Source organism: Erithacus rubecula, assembly GCF_903797595.1.
Source record: "Erithacus rubecula genome assembly, chromosome: 9".
NCBI lineage: Eukaryota > Metazoa > Chordata > Aves > Passeriformes > Muscicapidae > Erithacus > Erithacus rubecula.
The window spans coordinates 27,512,717-27,536,527 of NC_136660.1; the positions used below are offsets into that span (position 1 = coordinate 27,512,717).

At 38.9% G+C, this 23,811-nt stretch overlaps 1 protein-coding gene across 17 annotated transcripts in view; it reads right to left on the minus strand.

The window, feature by feature from the left end:
- ABLIM1 (actin binding LIM protein 1) overlaps positions 1–23,811 on the minus strand; it is a 186,943-nt gene that overhangs the window by 74,879 nt on the left and 88,253 nt on the right. For all 17 annotated transcript variants that reach the window (XM_079312952.1, XM_079312953.1, XM_079312958.1 and 14 more), the window contains exons 2-4: positions 21,473–21,607; positions 10,282–10,465; positions 8,722–8,831 (exon numbers count right to left, since the gene is read on the minus strand). In XM_079312952.1, coding sequence (XP_079169078.1) covers positions 8,722–8,831; positions 10,282–10,465; positions 21,473–21,607 — 429 coding nt within the window. The remainder of the gene's footprint in view (positions 1–8,721; positions 8,832–10,281; positions 10,466–21,472; positions 21,608–23,811) is intronic.

The window sequence follows — 23,811 nt, forward strand, 5'->3', positions numbered from 1 at the left end:
GTTCACAGCATGACAAAAGCTTTCAAAGTTCAAAGCATAACCATTTGGTCATTGAGACTGTGATAAGTTCTGGAAATCAGAAAAGGACACACAATGTTGGGAATTTTACATGCAGGATTTGAATCTGAGCACATAACTCAGGAAATCTGCTGCCAAACCCCTTCTCCTTGCCAGTGCAAGGATGGGAAATGTTTGTCAGAACAAATTCTCTATTGCCCTTTTGCTGAAGGCAAAACAAACCCACATAGGCAGCCTTGTACTCTTGAAATCTAACAATAAGAGGCTGGGCACATACAATAGAGGGAAATAAATTTCCCATGGGAAGTGCAGTATAGCTTTGACAGTTTATTATAAATGGCAAGTTGGGAAAAACTGATATTTTCAAAACAAGTAGTTTAAGAAAATAAAACTATTTTAGTTGATTAAGTAGGGAAAGAAATCCCAATGGCATGAACTGGCATTTTTTGCTTGCAGCACAAGTCCCTGGAACCATCTGAGTGCTCCACACTGACATGGTTTTTTTTTTAAGAAACATGTTATTGTGCATCTTGGATGTATCATTAGACCAGTCACTAGTGTGTCCCCCAGGGACCAGTATGGGGCCCAGTCCTGTTAAATATCTTTATTCATGATTTAAACTGTCCAGGGTAGGTTTATGTTGGACATTAGGAAGACTTTCCTCAGAGAAAGTGTGATTAGACACGGGCACAGACAGCCTGGGGAGGTGCTGGAGTCTCCATCCCTGGAGGTGTTTAAGGAAAGCCTGGATGTGTCACTCAGTGCCATGGTCTGGTTGACACAGTGGTATTGGGGTATAAGCTGGCTTAATGATCTCAGAGATCTCTTCCAACCTAAAGGATTCTGTGATTACTGTAAATTGCTGTTTCACCACCTGATTTAATTTAAAGTGATTCAGAAGGTTGAATGCTCTTCCCCAACTCCAGTTTGGGTCTGTATTGATTTAAGTGTTTAACAGAGAAAGGCAATTCCTTATTTCCACAACTTTCTACTCCTCATTCCCAAAGGAGACCAAACCAGATGACCTTCCAACACATTTCTCCTGTAAACTGTCCCTGAAAACACTGTATCATGAAGTTAACCTTTTTAACTACATCAATCCCAGTTCCTTCTTCAACCCAGTCTTTCACACAGGTATCTGAACTGAGAATAAGAGGGTGGATGAAACAGGACGAGGAAGAAAGAGCAAATATACTACAAATAAATAGCAAATAAAAAAGCTACAAATAAAAAGCAAGTAAAAGAGAAGAGCTGTTTGTTGTCCCATTAAAAAAACATAAAGTTTTTGGAATTCTTCCCATCCCAGCACCCCCAGAGCCTCACCTGTAAAACCACTGTAAAGGATAAACCAGGGCCAGGTACGCTTAAGATGAGGTCAGTCTTTTGCCCCATCAGTTCTTTACCACATTTCAGTATTCAGGTAGCTCCAGCTAAATGCACTCACAATTCCCACTCACAGTACCCCAAGGGAATTGCACCATTATCTCAGAGTTTCACTGTTTAATACCCAGCTCATGGATAGCACATTGTTTCTCTTCATTTGCAGAATATTTTGGATAATTTTCAACTGTTCCTCTTGGAATACAAACAATTCCAACAGGGTGAAAACTCCCCAAAATAGGAATGAAACTTACGACAACTTTTAGGAAGGTTTTTATGCCCAGATAACATATGGCAAACTAAGGTCTAGCTAACAGCTAATTCACTTTTCACATTCTTTTGAAGTGACCTCTGATTCCTGACTTACTACCTGGCAGGTTTATGAACATGACAATTCCCAGATACTCCTGTCCCTGGGGGTCTCCTCTGCAGTTGTGTTCTCCAAGCTACTGATCCCCCCTCATGCAAGACCCCTTTACTGAGGAATTCCTTGCACCTCCCCCAGAACTTCCTTCAAAATAAGATTTACAGTAGCACTCCCCCAGTAAAACCCTGGGAGATTGACGTGTTTTGATTTCCAAGTTCAAGCTGGGGTTACACACAGGCAAATAAGAACTGATATATATGTAGTATTGTCCAATTTACTGTAACACAAAAGCATCCAAAAGAAATGGGGAAACTGGAGTGCAAACACTTTTTGAAAGGAGTTTTCTGACAGAAAATTCATAAATCAGAAACTTCCTGCCCTGCCACAACTATGTTTTAAATACAGTTGCTGATTTACCTCTATCACCCAGAAGTTTCTAACAAAGCTTCTCTACCTCCAGAGAAGGATCTAACACAATTTATAAAGCAGCATTAAAATACCAATTCTTATAAATTAGAAAATAGCTGAGCAAATGGAGGTTCTTTGAGTAATTTACCCATTTTTATGAGTAAGGACATTAAGTGAGGACTAAAATTAATCCTAGAAAGTAATTCAAATTATGAAAATGCCTCAAGAGCTGCAAGCATTCTTCAAAAGAATAAATCAACTTAAATAATCATACAAATTGGCCAGTGTCATTAAAGAATTGCATATTCTTAGGCACAATCTAATTGCTTTTCCCAGAAAGGAACTCTGCTTGGGTTTGCATAATTTGTTTGAACTTTTATCATGTCATGAACGTTGATTTGCTTTTTTTATTCTTTGGACCCACTGTATGCTGTATTAAGTCAGAAATGTAGCTGCCTTACAAGGTTATTACAATGAAATCCAGACTAAAGAAATGGAGAATTAAATAGTGACACTTTTAAAATGAAGGATTTCATTTAAAATCTGAATTTAAAATTTCAATTAAAGTGAAGTTAAAAACAGGATCTGAAAACACAGGGAATAAACTTGCTTTCCTTTTCCTATTTATCAGCAACATTAGGGTACATAGGATATGCCACTCACAAAATTTTTAAGGTCATGGTGATGGAAAGTAAATAGTTTTATAAGGTACAGGCTCTTGAAAAATACAAATTCCAAAACTGAAATATATTTTAATACATTTACATTTTTCATGTTATTCTAGTAAGTTTCTAAAAGGAAAAAAAATATCCACAGATGCTTTATGTATTCTAAATAAAATTTTAACTTTCATTCAAATAGGGTTTGACAACTGATTAGCAAAAATAGTTGTAAAGGAAAAATATAGATGTTAAATAATATGATGATTTTATGCAGAGCTATATTAGTTTAAGTAGATGTGTACAGATATGAAGCACCCTCATGCTTATCAATTAGTATTTTAGAATTAAAAATCTAAATGTAATCCAAGGTTACAATCAGTCTGTCTAATCAAGGTTTCCTGGGTTATTGAACAAACCATGATTAAAATCAATGATTTAAATCACAGTATTTGAAATCAATCAACAGTGATGTCCATAGTATGCTTTTATTCTATGGTAAATAATTTAAAAAAACCCATATCTAGGACTATGTGTGCCACTTCTATCAGGTTCCTCAAACCCTCAACTGAATCTCCAGTAGTTAAAGACAGGCTTGAATATCACAGAGATATGGGAGTGTTTCTGCTTATGCAAACAGAGAGGCCAAGAATGAAATGAGAAAATTCTGTGTTGTGGCACACAAAAAATATTAAATGCTTAAGCCTCAAAATTCTAAAAATTTAAAATTTAGAAATACTTGTTCACAACCCAAACCAGGGCACTCACTGAAGTTATGGATATTGTGGGTGAATATTCCTCATGACAAACTGAGCTCAGTGTGTCACACAAACCCATCTCCATCTGTGCCAAATACCTGTGCAGCTTTGACACAGTGTGAAATTGGAGAATATTTCCTAAGAATAAGCTCAGGATGTTGCTCAACACCTTTTAAAGCCAAAAATCACTGCAGATATCTTGCTTAGTGACAGCCAACTTTCCCCTTCACTTTTAAATTCTCTATAGAATTGAAGGAGTTTTCAGAGAGCTCCAGAAAAAAATGATTAAAACAAAACAATGACAAATTAGTCAAATGTGGCTGAACAGTTACAAATCCAAGCTGCAGACTTTTCCCAATAACTGTGATTAAAAGGAATTTTGCCTCCTTTTTAACTAATTTCTAATGGAGAAGTTTGTGATGCTTATACATCAGATCTGACATTATTTCTGAATACTGGCAGAAGTCATCTATATTTTTATCTAATGAAAGAACAGTTATGTCCTGACTACAGGACTGCATTAAGAATTAAAGAGCCTTTAAAAGAGGACTGCAAAGTAAACTTGCTGCTCCATTTTGATTCTCTGTTGTTTCAAATACAAGCTCACTTTCCTGCCAGTTTCTGGGCAGTGAGACAAAAGATGAGTCCTATTTTTTTCCTTTCCATCTCCTCCTTCAGCAGGTATGGTATGTTGGCTGTGCTTTACTTCAATATTACCAGAACCTTGTTGGAAGTTTCATTTATTTACTGGCTACTTCACTGCCTGCATCTTTTTCAAAGAGATAAAGCTATTGAATAATTGACAAAGGTATCTTTTTCCCACAAGTTCATTAAGCATTAAGCTTATTATTTATATCACAATAGAGCCAAGATCCCCAGTTGTAAGGCAAAATCCAACCCTGTTAGACTCTGTACTGATAGGCATGAAAGCATTTGTCCCAGAGAGCTGACATTCTTTGAGCCAGAACATAATGTGCAAAACAGACAAGGACAAACACACAAAACAAGATGTGAAATCTCCACGTGGACGCTGGGGAACAGCTGCACCAAGGATTATTCATGCTCATGGAACACTTTGTTGGTCAGTTTCAAATCTCTGGTCCACATCTTGGCTGTACTGTAATGCTCCTGACTCACAGGAGAGGCTCTTACAAAGAAAGGGAAGTTGAAATATCTTCCCTCTGCTACTTTCCAAACTGTATCACCACTGGGTACCTCAGCATTTGTAGGACAAAGTATTTCACTGAAAAGAAACAATGGTGAAAGTCTTCACCATTTCAGATGAATTTTTCAAAATGAAAACTCCTGTTAAGTGATTATAATGTTTCAGTTTCTTTTGGATAGGGAGGTTTAACCCAGAAAACACACTTTTCAGTTGAAATGCAATTTCTTAGCTAGTTCATGTACATCACTAAAATGATCCAACCTTTCAGCAAAAAGATAATCATAAATAACTAAAACTTTCAGACCAGCACCCAGATAATGAACCAACAGAGAAAGGCTCAACCTCAGGTAGAAAATGACATCAAATTATTTTTACTGAGTTGCTTTATTGTGGAAATAGTGAATTTCCCAAAGGAAAAACAAACAAAACCTCTGCTTGAGGAGGAGGGATTAAATTGTATTCTGACATGCAGACTCTTCTGGATTTCAAAGATGATGCCTGAGCCAGGAGGGTGCTGGCTGGAGTTCCACAGGCTGCTGGCACCACCTCTGTGCCTGTCCCAAGTGGGGGGATCTCTGCACAGCTGCTCTGCTCTCAGCTGGGCTTTTCTCAACACCTCTTGTGTGTTCAGGAAAAAAATGGAAGCCAGCGTGGTACTTTTTAAAAATTAAGGTCTGACTAAACTGGAAACTTTCCAAAGTCTGCCTCAGTTCATTTATCAGGTGCCTTGGGGAGAATTCACTGATAAAATTCCCTAATGGAAGGCATTTTATGCAACTATGCATGCACAATTGCAGTTTTGCCCAAAATTTAGAAATAACAGGTGCCTGCAAAACTGGTTTTCTGGAGAGACAACGTGGACCTGAAACACAGTTACCATGCAGCCAGAACACAAGCTCTTTCTGAGAGCAGAAAGAGCTAAAGCCAGTACAAACCAGGTAATCATGATACCAAATACAAAACCTGGACACTGTTTAAAACACAAATATAAATTACTGGGATACATTATTGCATTACTTTACTGTGCCCCAAAGAAAAAAAACTTCACCTTTGATGGAATCTTGAAAGCCCTGAACTATCCAAGGCATCAACACCTCACTTTTAGTCAGTGTTATCTACTTGTCCCCTGTTTCTGTGCTGCTCTACATCTGTCTCAGTCACTTTGCTTTATAGTTCACATGCCATTTATCAAGCTGTCATATGAAATAAAACAATAACAAAACCAAACACCACTCATTTCATTTGTCTGCAAAGCTATTTACAGGTATTTGTTATTAGATTTCCTGCTGAATGAACAAAGATCACAAAGTTGGTGCACTGTGTATTTCTAGGAGGGGCCAAGGAATAGGACTGATTAAATTATAAATTATGATCACTCTACAGCATCTGAATACCAAAGGATACTTTTAAAAATTTCAAATAAAAATGGAGTCACTGAATCGGTTCTTCGAGAAAATAGCTAAGACTTCAGGTAACACATGTGCAGTGAAAGAAATATATTAGTAATATAAATAAGGTAAATAAGTACTGTGGACCCAACTAATACTAAGCAAAAAAGGAAAATGAATTATTTAGTATTCTCTCATCTGATTTTCACTGCTGTGCTTTACAATGGAGTGTAACAATATTCAGGTTCATGTTATTCTATATGTTAACCCCTGTACTCAGACACATTTAATTTTCCTTGAAATCATCCAAGCAAAGCTATCAGTAAGTTTTCATTTATGTGAAGTAATAGACACTGGGAAATGGCATGTCAACATTAATGCAGACATTCTAGGACAGAAGGCTTCCTTTCACATTACACAAAACAATCAAACCTGATATATTTGCAATCCAATGAATTCTCTCAAATTTTGTTTTAAGGGAAGTCTCCTCTAGTGACCTACTTGAAAATAATCATGGGAAGCTGACAGCAGTATAGGATATCTATTTGATATCTATTAATGCATATGTGAATCAGAGTCTCTCCTAAAATAAATTGGATTTTAAAATATCCTTTCAAAAAATGGCAAAGCATTTGAAAAAAAATGTGTGCATTAGCCAGCAGGAAAAACCTGGAAGTAATCTGAAATACTTCACCAATTACAATTAACTCTTTGGTGCCAGCTACATACTTTTCTGTATCTAAGCCAACTTTTGCACAAAGCTAAAGCAGCAACTGGCCTGTCTTTGAAGACAGAGGATGCTTCATTGATTTTTAAATTTTAGTTATTAGTTCTGGACTTATAACATAAGCTATTCTCCTTTTTATTTGTCTGTTTTGGAGAGTTTTTCACTAAACCAACCTGCAACCCTTTATCACCCATTTCTACAAGTCTTTGTCCATAACAAAACAAGATGCAGCATGGCAGGTGCCTACAGGTTTCAAAGCAGCACAATCTAAGCTGCTGAGAGCAGGAGCTCTCTTGCTGTGTGTACTGGCAAATCAGTTTGCCAGCAGAACACAATTATGATTAAAAACCCCAATAAATCTCATCACAAGTCACACAAAATGTTATTTTATAATCCTTGCTGCCTATGTCTTCACTGTGGAAGCCCAGAAGCAATTCCAGTGAAGACCATGGCTGTGGGTAAGATTATCCAGCTCTTTGGCTTGCTAAGTGTCAGACAAGTTTAATTTTCTGTCATTTTCTAGGGGCATTCTGGCACCTGGAGTCAGGCATGTGCCACCCTGCTGCACAGGTGTGCCACCTTTGGGGAGTCAGACCCAGATTCTTCTATGCTCTGGCATGCTTAGAAAAAGAATGTCAGTACTGTCCAAGGTCCCTATGCCTTGCCAATTATACCTCCTAAATATCAATTTCCACATCATTCCTCTGTTTCAGAGGATTCTCTGTGTGCCTGAAGTCTCTCATAATTTTTTATGTTGCTTTTTAAATCTTGTAAGCCTTTTTGCAGATCCTAAATTCTTCCTTAACTGATTAGTCCTGTGCATTTTCAGCTGCAAATCTGCAATTATAGTGGAAAAGCATCACTTCCCAGTCAGAAAAGCATGATAACAGAAAAAGTCTCTCATTTTCCCTTTGCCTAAGGGTTTGATTACATGTTCTCAGGCAAATCAGATATCCCAATTTTCACTTGACTCATCTACTGAGCACAAACCTTATCCATCTTTGTCTTTCCATAGCACTTTATAATCCCAGGATCTCAAAGCCAAGTACCAGGAGAAAATGCACAGTTTCTCCCTGAAGGAAAACTACCCAGTGTGACAAGGAAAGCTGTAGCCATTTTGATTTACATAACTACACTGAGTGTGTGCTGAGTACAATCCATCACTCACAGAAAGAAATCCCCAAAGATTAAAAAAAATTAACTACCAGAGGGAGAGATTAATATCAGGAATTTACAAATTACCTTTTTAAAGTGTTAAAACCCAACAGCAAGCCTTAAGTTCCCTCCCAAACTTTCTTTATTCTCTATTTTTTCCTTTAATTTGCTTTCTGTGTCTTTTATAATTGTTTCCTTAGGTTCTGATCACAGTATCATGTGGCATCAGTCTACTGGAAGCATAATCCTGGTCATACTCCTTTTAAAGGATAATTTAATTGAATTTTTAAATAGGAGAAGAAAATTAATTTCCTCTGACTTCATCCTCTTTTTAATACTTAAACGTGCACAACAAGACATTAAAGAAATAGAATCCATCAACTTTGAAACCACAGGTTTTAACACTTAGATACTTTTCTGGTGCCTATCAAAGCAAATTTAAGAAAAAAGAAATTAAAATCCAGTCACTGGGGAAAAGTAATTTTTCCACATTGAAATGTCTAAGTGTCTCTTCCCATCTGTAGTAACAGGCACTTAATGAAGAGCCAAAAAACCAACACTAAGTTCCCAGAGATAGTTCACTTTTCTAAATGTGAATAAAAATAAAACCACCAAAAGATTGCATTATGTTAATCTCAATCAAATGTTGATGAGCCTGAAAAAGTGAGAAGCTTCAGAAATGAGATGGCAACTTACTGCTTGAGGCAGAGAGTTCTCTTGGGCTGGAGGACATCGGCTGAGCACACATCTGGCAGAGACAGTCCCTTCCATTAAAGGTGACTCGATCTCCTGGTGGGAAGGGACGCCTGGAAAGTTCAAGAGAAAAATGTATTTTTGCAAAGGTTATGCCAGAAATTTTCCTCTGTTCCCCATGCCTTGAGTTTTCTGCCTTCTTCCAGCGCAATCAATATTTTACAGAAACTCAGGCCAAATAGTTTCTGCAATGTGGCCTTGGCAAAGCCAGGCACTGGAAGAAATCCAATCCATGGATGCAAGCAGAGCAGAGGTTAGACTTGCCTTGTATCTTCATTTAAAAAAGATTATCAAACATATTTTATCAGAATAGTAGAGACAGGGAAATCTGCTGAGACACAACAGCTGCATTTATGATGGTCTCAGTGTGATGTTGTGGATAGCAAATGATACAGAAGAGAACTCAAAGAATCAGAACTGTTCTTGAGGTTGGTGAAGGAATGTGGAGCTAGTCACTCATAAATGCTAAGAATGTGTGCTAGGCAGAAGTTGACATTGCTGTTAACTCTTATTTGGTGCCTAAAGCAGAGGATGAGCAACATTTAATAACTCCAAATCTTTAATAAGGAGTGTTAACTGCTGAGTGAGGATTCCCACTACAACCCACCTCACTCCAAAACTGCTTAGCAAATGAGCAACTGCTGATTTCAAAAAACAAAATGTTTCAGGTGTCATTTCCTTTCCACTCCATTTCTAAGTGGGCCAAAAATAAACCAGCAGCAATACTGAATTTCATTAATCTATTTCGATGACTCATCTTTTGTTCATTCAACATAAAAAGATTGATGCAAGTGAATGTACAAAAACTGATGTCATGTTTCATACTGCTCCTGGGAAATAAAACTGCAATATATGCATTATATGATTACCAATATGCAGTAAACTCACACTATTTAACAACAGAAAATAATCATAATTCTTTCAATAGAAAAGGCTTGAAAAATGTAGCAGGCTAAAGGAAAAAACACTTCAACTGCTTATCAGAGGTTTGAGTTTAAAATGCCACCTTTCTCCCATCCACAGAGCCTCTGTTAATTGCTTTTTACTTGCTGTAGAACTGAAGACTGGTTCTCTTACTGGGGACAAGAAAGAATCTTGGGGAAGAGGGGGAATGCCAGTAGTAGTAACCCCATGTGATTGTTTGACTGTCCTCAGAGCTCAAATGTAGCATCCAGAATTTTGCTTCACTTCCTTTCTCTCACCAAGCTGGGCTGATCACCTGAACTCAACTCATGTCCATTATTTCATGTGTAAGCCTGACACTTAATTCTTTCAGACATGAGAGTAACTTTCTGAGAACCTACATGTAATACAAAAGCCATGTCCCCCAAATAAATGAATAGCATTTTCAAGACCTTTCAAGTCAGACCTGCAGCAGATCTTTTACAACAAAATTAATGCATCCTCAAGAGAAATATGTCTCGAGACTCGTGTGTCATGGTGATTTTCTTTGTGTTTTCCTTGAACTGAGTTCCCACCGTGTTATTTGAAGGGATGACTTACTTGCAGACAGTACAGGCAAAGCAGCTTGGATGGTAAGTTTTTCCCAGAGCTGTCACTACTTCACCTTCCACGAAGTCCCCGCAGCCATTGCAGCGGGTGCCGTACATGCGCTGGTAGTCCAGGGTGCAGAGATATTCTCCATTCTTAATGAAAAAGCCTCCTTGTGCCAGGTCACAGCCACACACTGCAAGGAAAAAACAAACCACACAGATTAGAAAAATAACACTACCAAGGATGTTAGCTGCTCAATTGTATCAGTAAAAGGGTGAAAAGCCAGTCAAGGATTTCTGTGACTTGGCAGTTTTTCCACTGCAAAATGCCTATTCACTCAAACCAGAACACATCACAACCAGGTGCCTGCTTTGCTTTGAGAAAATATTCAGTCTTACATTGGCATTTCTGGTCAACAGAGAGAGACAGAAAGCAATCCTACCTCTAACAGCCAAACCCCATGAAGACAAAGTGCCATGGGAGATTGAATTTCATGGTGTGCCTTTAGCTTGGATTGAACAAAAACTCAAAACTACCTATTCAGTGTTCCCCTGTATCACCAAAAATTTATACCCAGCTGCCCGCAGGCACTTTGGTTTCTGGCACTCTTCCTGCTCCTCTGTATATTGCTGTAGCTGTGTAATTCAGTAAGAGAAACCACTCTTCACAGCAGTCTAGCACGTTAACTTAACTCTGCAAGGAATTCCATCTCATACCCCTTCATAAGTATGTTCAGATCAAATATCAGAAATATTGAATATCAGAGATTCTGAGTGTTAAGCAAAAATAAATAAGCAGCACACTAGGTCCTTGCAGTTACACAGTCCTTGAAAAATTAAAATATGAAATACAGAAAGATTATTAGGGGGACTGGGTTCAGTTCCTTTCTGCCAAGAGCCCCAAGCACAACACTGTACTCATTCTCAGCCCTGTTATAATGGGCTACTATCTTATTACCTACCTGCCTTAAAAAATAAAATTGAAAGGCATTTGGGGCAGGGATTGCAAATTTCCTTTGTCTGTTGCCCAGCCCTGGAGGTCTAACGACTGCTACTGTAACAATAATTAATAGAACAACAATAAACAGTACTAAAATGCAGCTCAGAAGGAAAGCAGTATCAGTACCAGCATTTTTCCGGTTTCACATTTCTGCTTAGAACAGTGAAACTATTCCATGTGCAAACAAATTTCATTTCATGGTGGCATTAACTCCACAAGCAGCCAAAACTCAATTATCAGTGACTGAAGAGAATTACAAAGAACTACTGTTAAGGTTCTGTTAAAATGCTGCAAAATGTTCCAAGCTGGTTTTTTAGGTACACCTCCAGAAAAAAAACCACTTTCAGTCCTTTTTTTTCCTTCTACTAATCTCCATTTTGTTTAAAATATTATTTTCAAACTAACGCTAAAATATCTTGTTAGGCAGAAAATACAAGTGAGCTCTACACCACAGTGCCCTAGATTCTTCCTGGGTTGGGGACCATAAAGTAATTTTCCACTGGAGGTTCAGAGGCAAAACCTCAGCCTACTTACAATAGGTTTGTTTCTCACTTTGGGCAGATCCTTACCACTGAATCATGTAGAAATTGAGAATTTTGCTTTAATGTTTAAAAGATGCTTTAGAAGCTGCTAAATTTCATGAAGTGCTATGGAGTAGTCCTGTGTCTGTGTGATTATTTAAACTGTAGTTTGCAGTTTACCTTGTAGCTTTAACATCCAAGTATATCAATTTTTCAGCCTCAAGCTGAAGATGCTCGGTGTGCTGCTGGGTCTGCCTCAGAAGCTGTATGTATGAACTCTCTGGCTCTTCACTTTTTGAAGAACTCATTTGGTCATTGCAGTCCCCTTTACCTGCCTAGGCAAGGATCTAATAAGCTGGGATGACCAAAACTCACCTCCAATGTCACCTCTGTTCTAGCTTTTTTTGAAAACCCAGCTTCAGCATCAGCATCATAAAGAGGTTCCAGATCATTGTTTGCAAAAACCACTACAAACTTGGAAGGAAAGGGTTCATGCACTCACAGTTATTAGACTCTGTCACCTTTGCATGCATGGCCACAGGGATTCAAGTCTATCAATGAAAATGGGAGCTAAATATTTCACAAGTCTTCTACAGAGAGCAATTGCTATTATCAAAAAGAAGCTCCTTCTACTGCCCTTTTCCTTATGAACTCTTCCTTCTACCCAGTCTCTAGCTCATTTTGCAAATAACTCAGAATGTCTGAGTTAAATTCTCTCACACTGGCAGGCCATGAATTCAGGCCCAAGGAGCAGTGCCCATGATGTGAGCCCCCAGCAGATTCATCATTTTTGGCACACACACAGCAGGCAGCACACACCAATCTGCAAGAATTAGAAACAAGCCCTGGCAACTCCACATTACAACGGATTTTTGCAGTCAATTTAGCACGTGTCCCTAGCACTAATCACAGCTTTAAGCTACATGGCAAAAACAAGGGTCACCCAGACTTTTAACATCCATGGCTGGAAAAATGCTATTCCAGCCGGCTGCTTTCACTTTGTTTCAGAGATCAAATCAGAAGGGACAAATGCAACTGTGTCCACACTTGGTGTACAACGTGGTGTGTAACAGGGAAGGGATTTGAACAGCTCTTTTTTCCTATTTTTTCTGCTTCTTGCAACTGTGCAGAAGTCATGGCTCTGCCAATGTATGCCCTCAAGCTGACATATATTTCTTTAGCACACATATCTGTGACCACTATAGAAAAAACACAAAAAAGAAGGGACAAATTGTGATTGTCTTTTATTACAAAGGAAAGCCATATGCCCACCATTGTTCATGCCTCAAGCAGCAGAGGCACTGAAGAGAAACGAGCTGTGAATTTTACATATGTACAGTGCATTCTATTGGTGTGATCTAAGCAACTGCTGTGATACACATATCATGTCATCAAAAAAAAAAAACAACCCAAATGATGGCAGTTAACTGTAAACATGAAACTGGTTTTTTCCTGTACTGATGGGAAAAATTACTTTGAAAGAATTACTTTGTGGAGCCAATAGTGATGCACAAATCATGTTTGAGAAGGCAAAAAGCAAGAGATATTCTGTAAACATCCATCACATGGAAATAGCTCTACAGAAGAAAAGCATTTCTCCAAGATCCTCCCTGCTCAGTATGATGGAAGAAATTGTTTTACATGACCAAAACCCTCTTTTTGAAACAGGAGACACTGGGGAGCATTTCTGTTCCCTAAGGTACCACAAGCAAAAGGCAAAAAAAGCCAGCATTTTTCTTTAAATGAAAAAAGAAGCCATTATCTTCAAAAGCTCTTGGAGGAACTCAGCCTTTCTCTCTGAGTCTGTATATCAAAGGATTTCATATCAGAACAAATCATCCTATCTCTCTTGTGAATGGGATAAGCTGCAATAGTTCTACCTCCCACTGTATGGAAAACACCCACCCACTAGCTTTTTCTGTCTTTTACTCTCTGGAGCTTCTATTTTGCATCCTCAGAGCACAAAAGGTTGGAGATGCTGTCAGGGCTGCTGTCAGCTCCCAAAGATCCAGGGTCTGTTATGGAAACCTGAGCTGGTCAAGTGCAATCCAGCTGCCTATGGATCCAAGGGGCCTGGGCCACTCTTCAGCTGAGCCACTTCTGAGTTTTAATGGTGATGATAAAAATGAAGAGATGAGAGTTTTTCAAAGAGAAAAAAAACAGTATTTGATCCTACTGAGCATTATTTAGGATTTCCATAGCCTTATTGTCAGAGAGAGGTGAATTCCATGTTATATTAAGTAAAAATGGTTTCAGCACTGAAAAAAAAAAAAAAGAACACACAAGGAGAGTCTATGAATCTGGGCTCTCAGTCTGCAGACGTGAATTCCATTCATTAAGAAAACTCTAATGATCTACTTTGTTACCATGCATTAAATAAGGTGCAAATTCAATTTCCTGTTGGGGTTTTATTTCTTTCAGCTTCATAGAATAATGGTGCTGTTTTCAAGCAGGGAAATAGTCATACAACAGTTATTCTTAGGACATAATGGATCTCTTGTTTGAAGGTAGAAAGGAATTTGGAAATGTTTCAGTTTATCACCTACATCCAAACAAATACAGAGGGAAAATCTGTTTCTGGTTGGGGTTTTTTGGGTTTTTTTGTTGTTTTTTTTTTTTTTTTTTCAGAAGTTTAACAAATCCATATTGATGAAAGCAAGGTTCAAGTTCTTATTAAAGTTTTTGCATTTCATATGAACCAAGTCTCCCTCTGCCATTTACTCCTCTTACCAACATTTTGCTTGGTGGTGTTAAGTCATTTAAAAAATGAATATGCATCCAAGCATCACCAGAAGAGCACATAAGAACAGTAAATCTCAGAAGCTGTGCTGCAGCACTACCCTGGCAGGGAGATTGCAAGGCACCAATAAGAAATGCATCCAGCAGTTTGCAAAAGCTGGAACAGAGATCCAAATGACCGATTGTTACACTCCTGTCACTGGAGATTTTTTTTCTGTTATACGCTGATGAGAGATGCATTTTGATTAAAGATATTTGGAACTGTGTCCAGCATTCCCAGTGGTTCTGGAATTTCTTCTCATTTCAGCAGATTGACATTAGAAACAATGCTGGGAAGTCAAGGCACATAAGCATAGAACAAATACAGGTGACCTTAAAATCTGCTTTGATAACTTGACATCAGGTAGAAGAAAGGTTTAGCAGCTAAAACACTTATTTAGCAAAAGATAAGATTGTATTTCTCCCCTCCTTTCCTAAACTGGTCTGAGATCCCCCTTGGGAAGCATCCTCTAGCCTCCAGTCTTTCTCCTCTTCCCATGAAAACCCTGACAAGCATCCTGCCTGCACCCCTCCTGAGTGCTGCTGTCATTGTGACACAAGTAATTCTCAGTGGGGCACTTGAGTGAGACCTCTGGGCATTTCATGGAAGCATTCACTCAACTGAAACCAAAAGTGACTTCTGAGTCTCAGATGAGCTCAGTTTTAACTTGATCAACTTCCCAATCAATGCCATGACCCTGCCTTGAATCCTCCAACACAGGAGACACAAATAATTCTGCACTGGGAGTGGTTCCTGTCTGCAGGAACCTACCTTGCAGAAATTTCAGACTTTCTAGCAACCCAACAGCTCATACCTGAGCTCAGCAGCAAGCAAACAGCAGCTGTATGTAGTGTACCAGTGTGAGATTCCTTACTTCCCCACTGAAATACCAGAGGTTTGTGCACCAGGATGGAAACAAAGGCAGGAATCATTCAACCATTTAAAACACCTTTCACATTAAACTAAGCACGAGGTGGAGATCAAAGTCATTCACAGGTCTGTGGGAAATGAACCTTGAAGAAAAGGCAATCAGTGGGGAAAGGTCAAAGTTTAGCCTCGGATCTCCTGACTGTAACTATCTAGAGAAAACAGCACTTTAACAAGATTTTAAATAAGCAAACCAGGAATTTAAGGGTAGAGTAAACCCAAACCTCATCCAAGCCAGACAAACTGACTACAAAGCCAAGAAACTTTCTGTATTCTTGTAAGGATGTTCTGCCTCAGAACAGGCACCTGTTAAGCATCCTGCTGCTCCTCTACTTCCAAAGGGATCCAGTAGCTTTTTAAAATCTGACATGGCATCTGCCAGCATTCATCAGTATCAGCCAAATACTGCAATTAATTTCATTTCCTGTCAAATGTTTGGTCCCTGAAGAGACCTCAAGCCCAACTAAACTAAGATTGGTATCAATCACTTGCCATTAATAGTATTCTAATCCCAACAGAAAAGTAAGGATCCACTTAAAATGGGAAGGAGCTGAATCTGAAGTGAAATGCCAATAGGAAGCAGCACTGCAAGAAGAACAGTCTTCAAGACACAGCAGCTAAGATATATAAATGCAGAAATGGCAATTAGTCTCACAGCTGCAACTGAGGTTTGATTTCACATCAAGCTACCTGAATGAATGAATTGACATCTGAACTCCATTCCCTGGCACAGGAGAAATTGTAACCTCTGTCAGCTTCCCAGAAACAACAGATTCCCATTTCTGCCTGAATCTTTCTTCAGTGATTCGGAGCTTCAAGTGACTTTGATGTTTCTTGGGAGGGAGCAGGTTCTACCCACATGTGTTATCACATCCACACATCAGTTTCTGTTCCAGAAGAATTTGTGAAAATACAGAAATCTTTTCAAACACTGCACTGGACATCTACTACATGAATGACTTCATATTTAAACTTTCCATCCACTGCCACTGAACTATTTATAGCACTACCCAGCAGCCTGCTTGCAGCCTTCTCCTGCTGCCACTAAAGGAATCTGATGACAGATCAAAGGTCAAAGAACTAATGATTTAAAGCACATTCCACCCTGTTGATATAGTGTCTGCTTACATGACCCTGACTTCTTCCCAGTTCTTCAAGGGAGGAAGATCCAGTTCAAAGTCAAAGGATTACAGAGCATCCCAAAATCTAAATTTAGGAAGCCTCCCCCTTCCCTGTCAGGCTCATTGAACTACAGATGATGTAGCCTTGCAAAGCCATCACATAAAATCCCCAGACCTGTGCCTGGAACCTAAACATGCCAGAGGATTCTGCAGGTTAAGCTCAAGAGACATCCAGCTGAAGAGAGGGAAATTACCACATTTATTCCATAATTAAGAAACTGCTTTATGCTGATTTATAACAATGTTTTAATAGAATACTCTAGGTTTGTGGAATGCTTCCTGGTTGCCAAGACTTGTCTTTGCCTTATAATTAGCAAGATTATTAGAAGTCAATTGCCTTTTGATATTTGATATCACTATAGCATGTGAAACATTGATACACAGTGAAACATTTTCCCCTTTATGCCACATAATTGTGGATGTCCCATTCCTGGAAGTGTTCAAGGCCAGGCTGGACAGGGCTTTGAGCTACCTGGTCTAGTGATTTGGCAACCTGGCCCATGGCAGAGGGGCTGGAACTATATGATTTTTAAATCCCTTCTACCCCAAACCATTCCATGATTCTGTGACAGTGAGGACTGAAAAACTTATGGACACCATGTGTATTCTTATGGGAGGACTGCTTATTTATGAGATTAAACTTTTGTTTAGTCTACATTACTATAAAGAAATCTAAGTTTCCCAATTCATATTCGACATCACAAATCTACTATTTGAAACCCTCCTACCACAAACACTACACTATCTTGCTAAGATAATAAAAAACTTTTCCACTGTTACTATTAAAGCTCAAAGCTTTTTCTATTAAGCAGTACAGCGTATTGAAACCAGCTTTTCCCTCTAACCCAAAAGATGAATCACAGGCTTAATAATAAAGCTTTATTATAGCAATTTTGCTAGCCTGAAAGTTTCCTTTGCTAGTACAAGCAATAGGGTAAAATGAACTGTAATCAACTGACAATGGTAGAAAATTATCATTTGTATCAGATCACAATTTAAATTGAGATATTAAAATCTCTGTTCATGCACATTTTAATTTAGGGCCCGATCCCACACACATTTACATATGGAACAGCATTTCAGTGAGTACTCTTAGTTTTCCCAGAAAAGTTACTCATGTTCATAGATGCTTACAAGAAAAACTTTTACTTCTTCATAAGCCACTAATTAATTCTTTCTAATGGTTATGTTTATTTGAGACAAACCCAATGATGTCTCCAGCTCAACCTCCTCATCTAACCTTCCCTCCTCTCAGCCTGCTGCTTCCATTGCCTTGTAAAGATTAACAATTTGGTATGGTAAAAGTAGTGCTCTCCTGCTAAAACAGACCTTAAAGCTTATTTATTACACCTGGAGGTAATGCAGAATCCTATCAAGTTTGCATTTGTAACACATACCAGTACAATTCCCTAGCAAGGTAAGGAGTTTTGTTATGAAACAGCTAAAGACAACTGCTCTGAATTATGTTCCTGGAGCTGCACTCCTAAATGTGTCTTATCCCTCCTCTGTCCATCATTCCCCTGTTAACTCCAGCTCCCAGTCAGCTGCTGCCTGCCTGAAATTCTTTGCCTATCAGGAGGATGGCAGAGCTCACCTTCCTGGGGACAGCCACACCATTTTCAGCTTTTTGTTTTCCTATCAGCTCTCACAGGGAGCCACAAATAGAACCTGCAGCCCTGCCAGGCAGATAGGACACACCAGCTGGAGACACATGGCTCTCCAAGGCAGAGTCCCAGTGAGCTCCATCTTATCATGGGGCATGGGAACACGTCAGTCAGTGGAGGTTTTACTTGTCATCTTTGGCAGGAAGCAGTTCCTCTGTTCTTAGAAAGATTCCAGAGATGGACAGAGCCCCAAACTCCTGGGGAGGAGGATTGTCTGATCACATTACGTGAGGCATGAGCATGTCCTGAGCTGGCTGATGCACATGGAGATGTAAATCACTGTGCTCCTGCAGTGCCACAGCCACCACTGCCTGCATGCCAAGCAGTCATGGAGTGCCTAAGAGCCTCTGACACAACACAGGGAAGCAGGACATAGCATATCAAATACTTCACAGTATGATGTAAACACAAAATTGAGAGCTTGGATGGCAATAATAAGAAGGAATTTCATACAGAGCAAAGGACAGAACTACATAGAAACTCTGTGTCTATACAACTCGTGTGATAGCCTTATCAGGAAATGGATTTTTTCCACATCTTCTAAGTCTATAGGTGAAAGTTTAAACACTCTCAGAAGATATGAAAACAGACAAGTGTGAGCTTGTTCAAGTCTTTCACGCTGTAGATGTGAATTGCAGTCTCAAGAGCAAAGTTTAGTATACAAAAAAGAAGAAGATAACCAAGCCACCTGTAGATGAAGCTGATACACCCTGATCCCAGTATCTGTTGGTTTTGCTGCCTAACAACATACTTTATAAACTGAGAGGGTCTAACTCCACCTCCTGTAGAGTTGCAGTCATGTCAAATTAAAAACCCATCAGACTAAGAGGGAAAAAACCACTTACTTGAACAGCTGTGTCCCACTTGTATAAACCATATGGTCAAACAACATGCATTGTGAGTAAATAACTATAAACAAAAACTGCACTCAAATAACAGAGGCAAACAATAAACAAGATCTGCAGCTCAGGTAAAAGATTCAAAACAGCACTTGGAGCAACCTCCTATACACACCCCTTTCCTTTCTCTCTGTGAACACAAATGAACTCTAAAATGATAACACTTGCTGGCAAACCCAATTGATAAGGCACAGACTGAAGGAACAGCATGAGAAAAGTCTCTAACATTCAGCTCTGGCCCTCTCAGTTCAAACTGGATTTACTTTCCTCCATTTGCTTAACAAGCTAATAGTACAAATCATAGTTTCATTTCCCCCAGCAAGAGTTATTTCTATAGCATTCCCTTCTCTGGTGATCTTCATTCAAGCACTCATAAGGTCAATAATATTATAGAATCTTAAACTGTCATCAGGTTGGAAATGCCTCCACAAGCAGAAGCCACAAGTTTAGCCATTCCTCTAGGGAAGAACAAAAACAAAAAATGTATACTAGTAAATCCAGTCTTGCAACAGAATAGCCAAGCACAAAAACAACTTATGAGTAAGTAACTAAAACACAAGTGAAAGGAGAAACCTCACCCCTCCTAAAAAAAGCAAGATTAATGTGGTGCATTCATCAGGACAATTCCAAAGCCCTGCTCCATCTGCCCCCTTCTTCATCAGGAGGTCCTGAGGACAGTGTTTGCTGCCTGAATTACCATTCTGTTTCATGACTCAAGGGGTCTCAGGTGGCCTGATGCTGAAAATATCCTAACTCAGTATCTTCTGCAAAATGAGACCTCTACTCACTATGGAGAGGAACAAGAAAATAAACAAATAGTTGTTAGTTTTGAACTGCTCAGGGATTATATGGCATCAAGTGCTGCTTGAAATACAGCAGCTGTAATAAAGAAATAAGCATTTCAGCATTCCAGAAATAGGCAGACAGTGCTCCATGCTGCCCTCTAGGATGGGCTGATGCCACAGATTGGCACAGATGAGATCTGTTAATATCTAGGAGAAAGGTAAGCATTTTTGTTGTTGTTATCTAGCTGTATTTAACTAAAATCCACAGGTAACAAACAGAATTTCTTATATTCTAGACCCTGATTTTTCAGCATACAAATAACTCAAGTGACCTTTAAAAAAAATCTTTAGTAACATATAAAAACAACAATTTCTATTTTTTGCTATATTCCATATATTCAGGAAGCGGAAGAACAGATCAACCACACAACTATTCCACCCACATTTGGAACATGAAAAATTTAACTGAAACTCAGGAACTGGGCTGGAGACACTTTTCAAAGTCTGAATCTGCAGTATACATGCTAGATACAGGCTTTCAGAAAAGATAACTTAGGTTTAATAGAAGTGGAAAACCATGTGGTATTGATTCCACTGCTGTGTTTTAGTTGCCTGGTTACTCTAATTTATTCCAGCACATTTCTCCACATTTGCTACCAGCTCTGCCACATTCACCTGGAGCCTGAATCCCTTTTCTGTGCAGTATCTATCCTGTGCTAACCTGGGACTACTGTGGCAGATAGTGGTTGCACACAGACCTGGTATTTCTCCTAATTCTCACCTTTCATCCTACATTTTGTGGTTAGTCAATTCAACCAACTCTGCATTGTTGTTCATTAAACAGAAACTCTATGAAGGAGCCAGGGACACCCATCTTCAAAGGCAATGAATTCACAAAGCATAGTTCTACAATTATTTAATGCTCCGTTAAACCTCTGTTTTGAAAAAAAACACAAAGTCTTTGTTGTGGTCACAGAGGGCTCAGCGGCATGAACTGGAGTTGCCAAGAGCCCCTCAGGTTCTCTCTCTGTGGAATGGGCAGCACTATCCCCATTGCCAAGGCAGCTCCATGGCACAAAGCTTTAAAACACCTTTGCAGAACCTTTTTGGTGGGTTTTTTGAAAGCAGGTACTTTCAGCAGTCAATTGATTACAAAGAACCCTAATTTTCATAACTATCCCTAATGAAAGACAGTCACTGCTATCGAGAGTTTAAAAAAAATTTCAGTTTCTTGAAAAATCATTTAGACTAAAAACTACAAAAAGATAAAATTTTCCTAAGTATCACCACTTTTCTTTACCCTACCCACCTTCAAAAGCTTCAGATACTGAGCAAAGTGAGTATTTGTAATGGGTTGATGGCAGGAAGCACAACCTCCCATCAGTGGCTCAAGGCACATCTGCACCAATGGAGTAATTTCTTACAGATGAATATTGAGGTTTTACCTTTGCAGGTGAAGCATTTGATGTGGAAGTGTCTGGCTTGGACACGGAGCACCTCCCCCTTACAGGGCTCCCCACATTTGTGGCAGTGGATGACTGGCTTCTCAGAGGGGTGGTGGGGCTCCTGAGGATGGGCCACTGTAAAGAAAACAAAAAAAAAAAAAAATTCAACCCAAACAAGAATATTTTCTCCTATACAAAACTCTGTGTTCTCAGATACTTTACATCACGATACAAATGTCATGTTTTATGCTCACCCAAGAAGTTACCAGCATTTTATTTAAATATAGTAGTTTCATAAACCAGTAGTTTAAGACATTCACATCAACTACTACTTCTTTCCATTGAGGCTGATACAGAAAGTTAAGGAAAAATTCCCTTCCTGGTGTCAGTGCCACAAAGTTTCAGAATGTCTGCCATTTTCTTTCCAAGAGCACACAAGGAAACAAAACTAAACTAGTTTAATCCAAGAAAGAATATAATCCAAACAGAAAGGATTGAAGGAAAGCAATTCCAAATCAAGTTCTGGGAAACCAGATGAACCAGATAGTCTGTATGCAAATGACTACACTAAAAATAAACTACAAACATCTCTTTTTTGCTACAGCAGATACCTAATGCAGGGAAAGCACTCCTGAAGAGGAAAGAAACCAATATTATTTGTCTCTACTGCCATGAACTCTAGCAGAAGTTACTCTGCATGCCAATTAGAGACACTTTGAGTAGGCAGAAATTACCCTAAAACTATTTGCAATATTGTCAGGAAGACAATTCCAGGTAGTGGCAATCAGCTACCCAACCACCCATAGCATAGCCTGGATAAGAACAGGAAAAGTCTGTGGATTTCATGGTCGTAATAAAAGTTTAATTGCTCCACATTTGGCTTCTGTAAAACATGTTTAACTTTCTCTTCAGATGTGGCAGCTTGGGGCCCTAACAGAAGTGCCCGGGTGTAAACTGGAGCAAGATTTAATCTCAACTGAACTGTTTGAAGTGGAAAGTATTACCCAGAATGTTCCCAAACAAACCTATGTTCCTTCAGTTCTCCCTCCTACATCCCATTCTAGCAGAAGAAAGCTTTCCTCCTTGTAATATTGCTCTCAAACCAGTGGTGCTCATCAGAACATTTCAGAGAAAACATGCCTCTGCCCACGCCTCTGTCTTTATACCATTCCTGTCCTACTTTTCCTGGCCTGCAAAGGACTGAGTGCTGGTACACCACACTCACTGTCAGTGGGAAATATCTTCATTATTTTACCTCAGTTTTCTCAAGATCTTTTTCTTTCCTGATCAGTTCCTGGCATCACCCCAGCCAGGACTATGCTGTTTTTCAGGTTACTGCTTATGCAGCAATATTACAGATACCTTGTTCATATTTATTGCACCAGATTCCTCCCTTCTTCAATGGATTTCTAAGGAAAAAGCCTCAGCACTCCATTAAGTCTTTTTACATTATTCCCCTTTATAAATGCCTTACTTACAAATGCCTTACAAAATGCTGCTATCATTTTGCATTACATAAATATATGATTGATAATAAAAAAGCTGAATATGTGATTAGGGGAGTAACAGCATCAAGAATAGACAATAATAAATATTCTAAGCAATTTTTGTTAGACACATCCAGCCAAACTAATATGATAACTGTTATTCTTTTCTTCTTATCACTACTCACATCTTCCACACCAAACTTCAAAGAAAATGGCTGAATTCCTCTTCTCAAACTTGAAGTTTTTAATACCTCTTTCTCTGGTAGCCTCACTTAAATTATTTCCCCTGAGCAGTTATTCAGCCCATCCTAGTGAACAGAATTCAGCTGGTAATGCCAACCAGTATTTCAATTAGCAGCTCCAGTGAAGTAAAAGCTCACTGAATGCCTTACCTTGAGTGAACCTCATCTAATAGTCTGCAATGCAATACCCTTTTTTTGAGTTTTTAAAAACAAAACTATTCACTGGCAACCAAGGAAATATATAGGAAAGAAAGAAAGAAAGAAGGAAACAAAGAAGGAGAGAAGGGAAGTAGGGAAGAAAGAATAAAAGACAAACACAGAGAAGACTAATAACAAATTAAATTATTATGATCAAAATTTCCTCTCAGATCCAGACAGACTGAGATGGGCCTGATGCAAGCTAAAGTTAGCAGTGTGGACTTTTTAAAGTTGCTCACAAGAGGAAATGGATAAAAAATTTGGGAAAATGCTCCCTAGGATTTATATGGCGTAATGTGAAATCTGTTCCTGGAATATTTCTGCTTATTCTACCTCACATGTGTAGGACACCCTGACATTCTGCACACCAGGTTCCAGATCTTCTGGTATTGATCTGAAACACAAGTCTCTG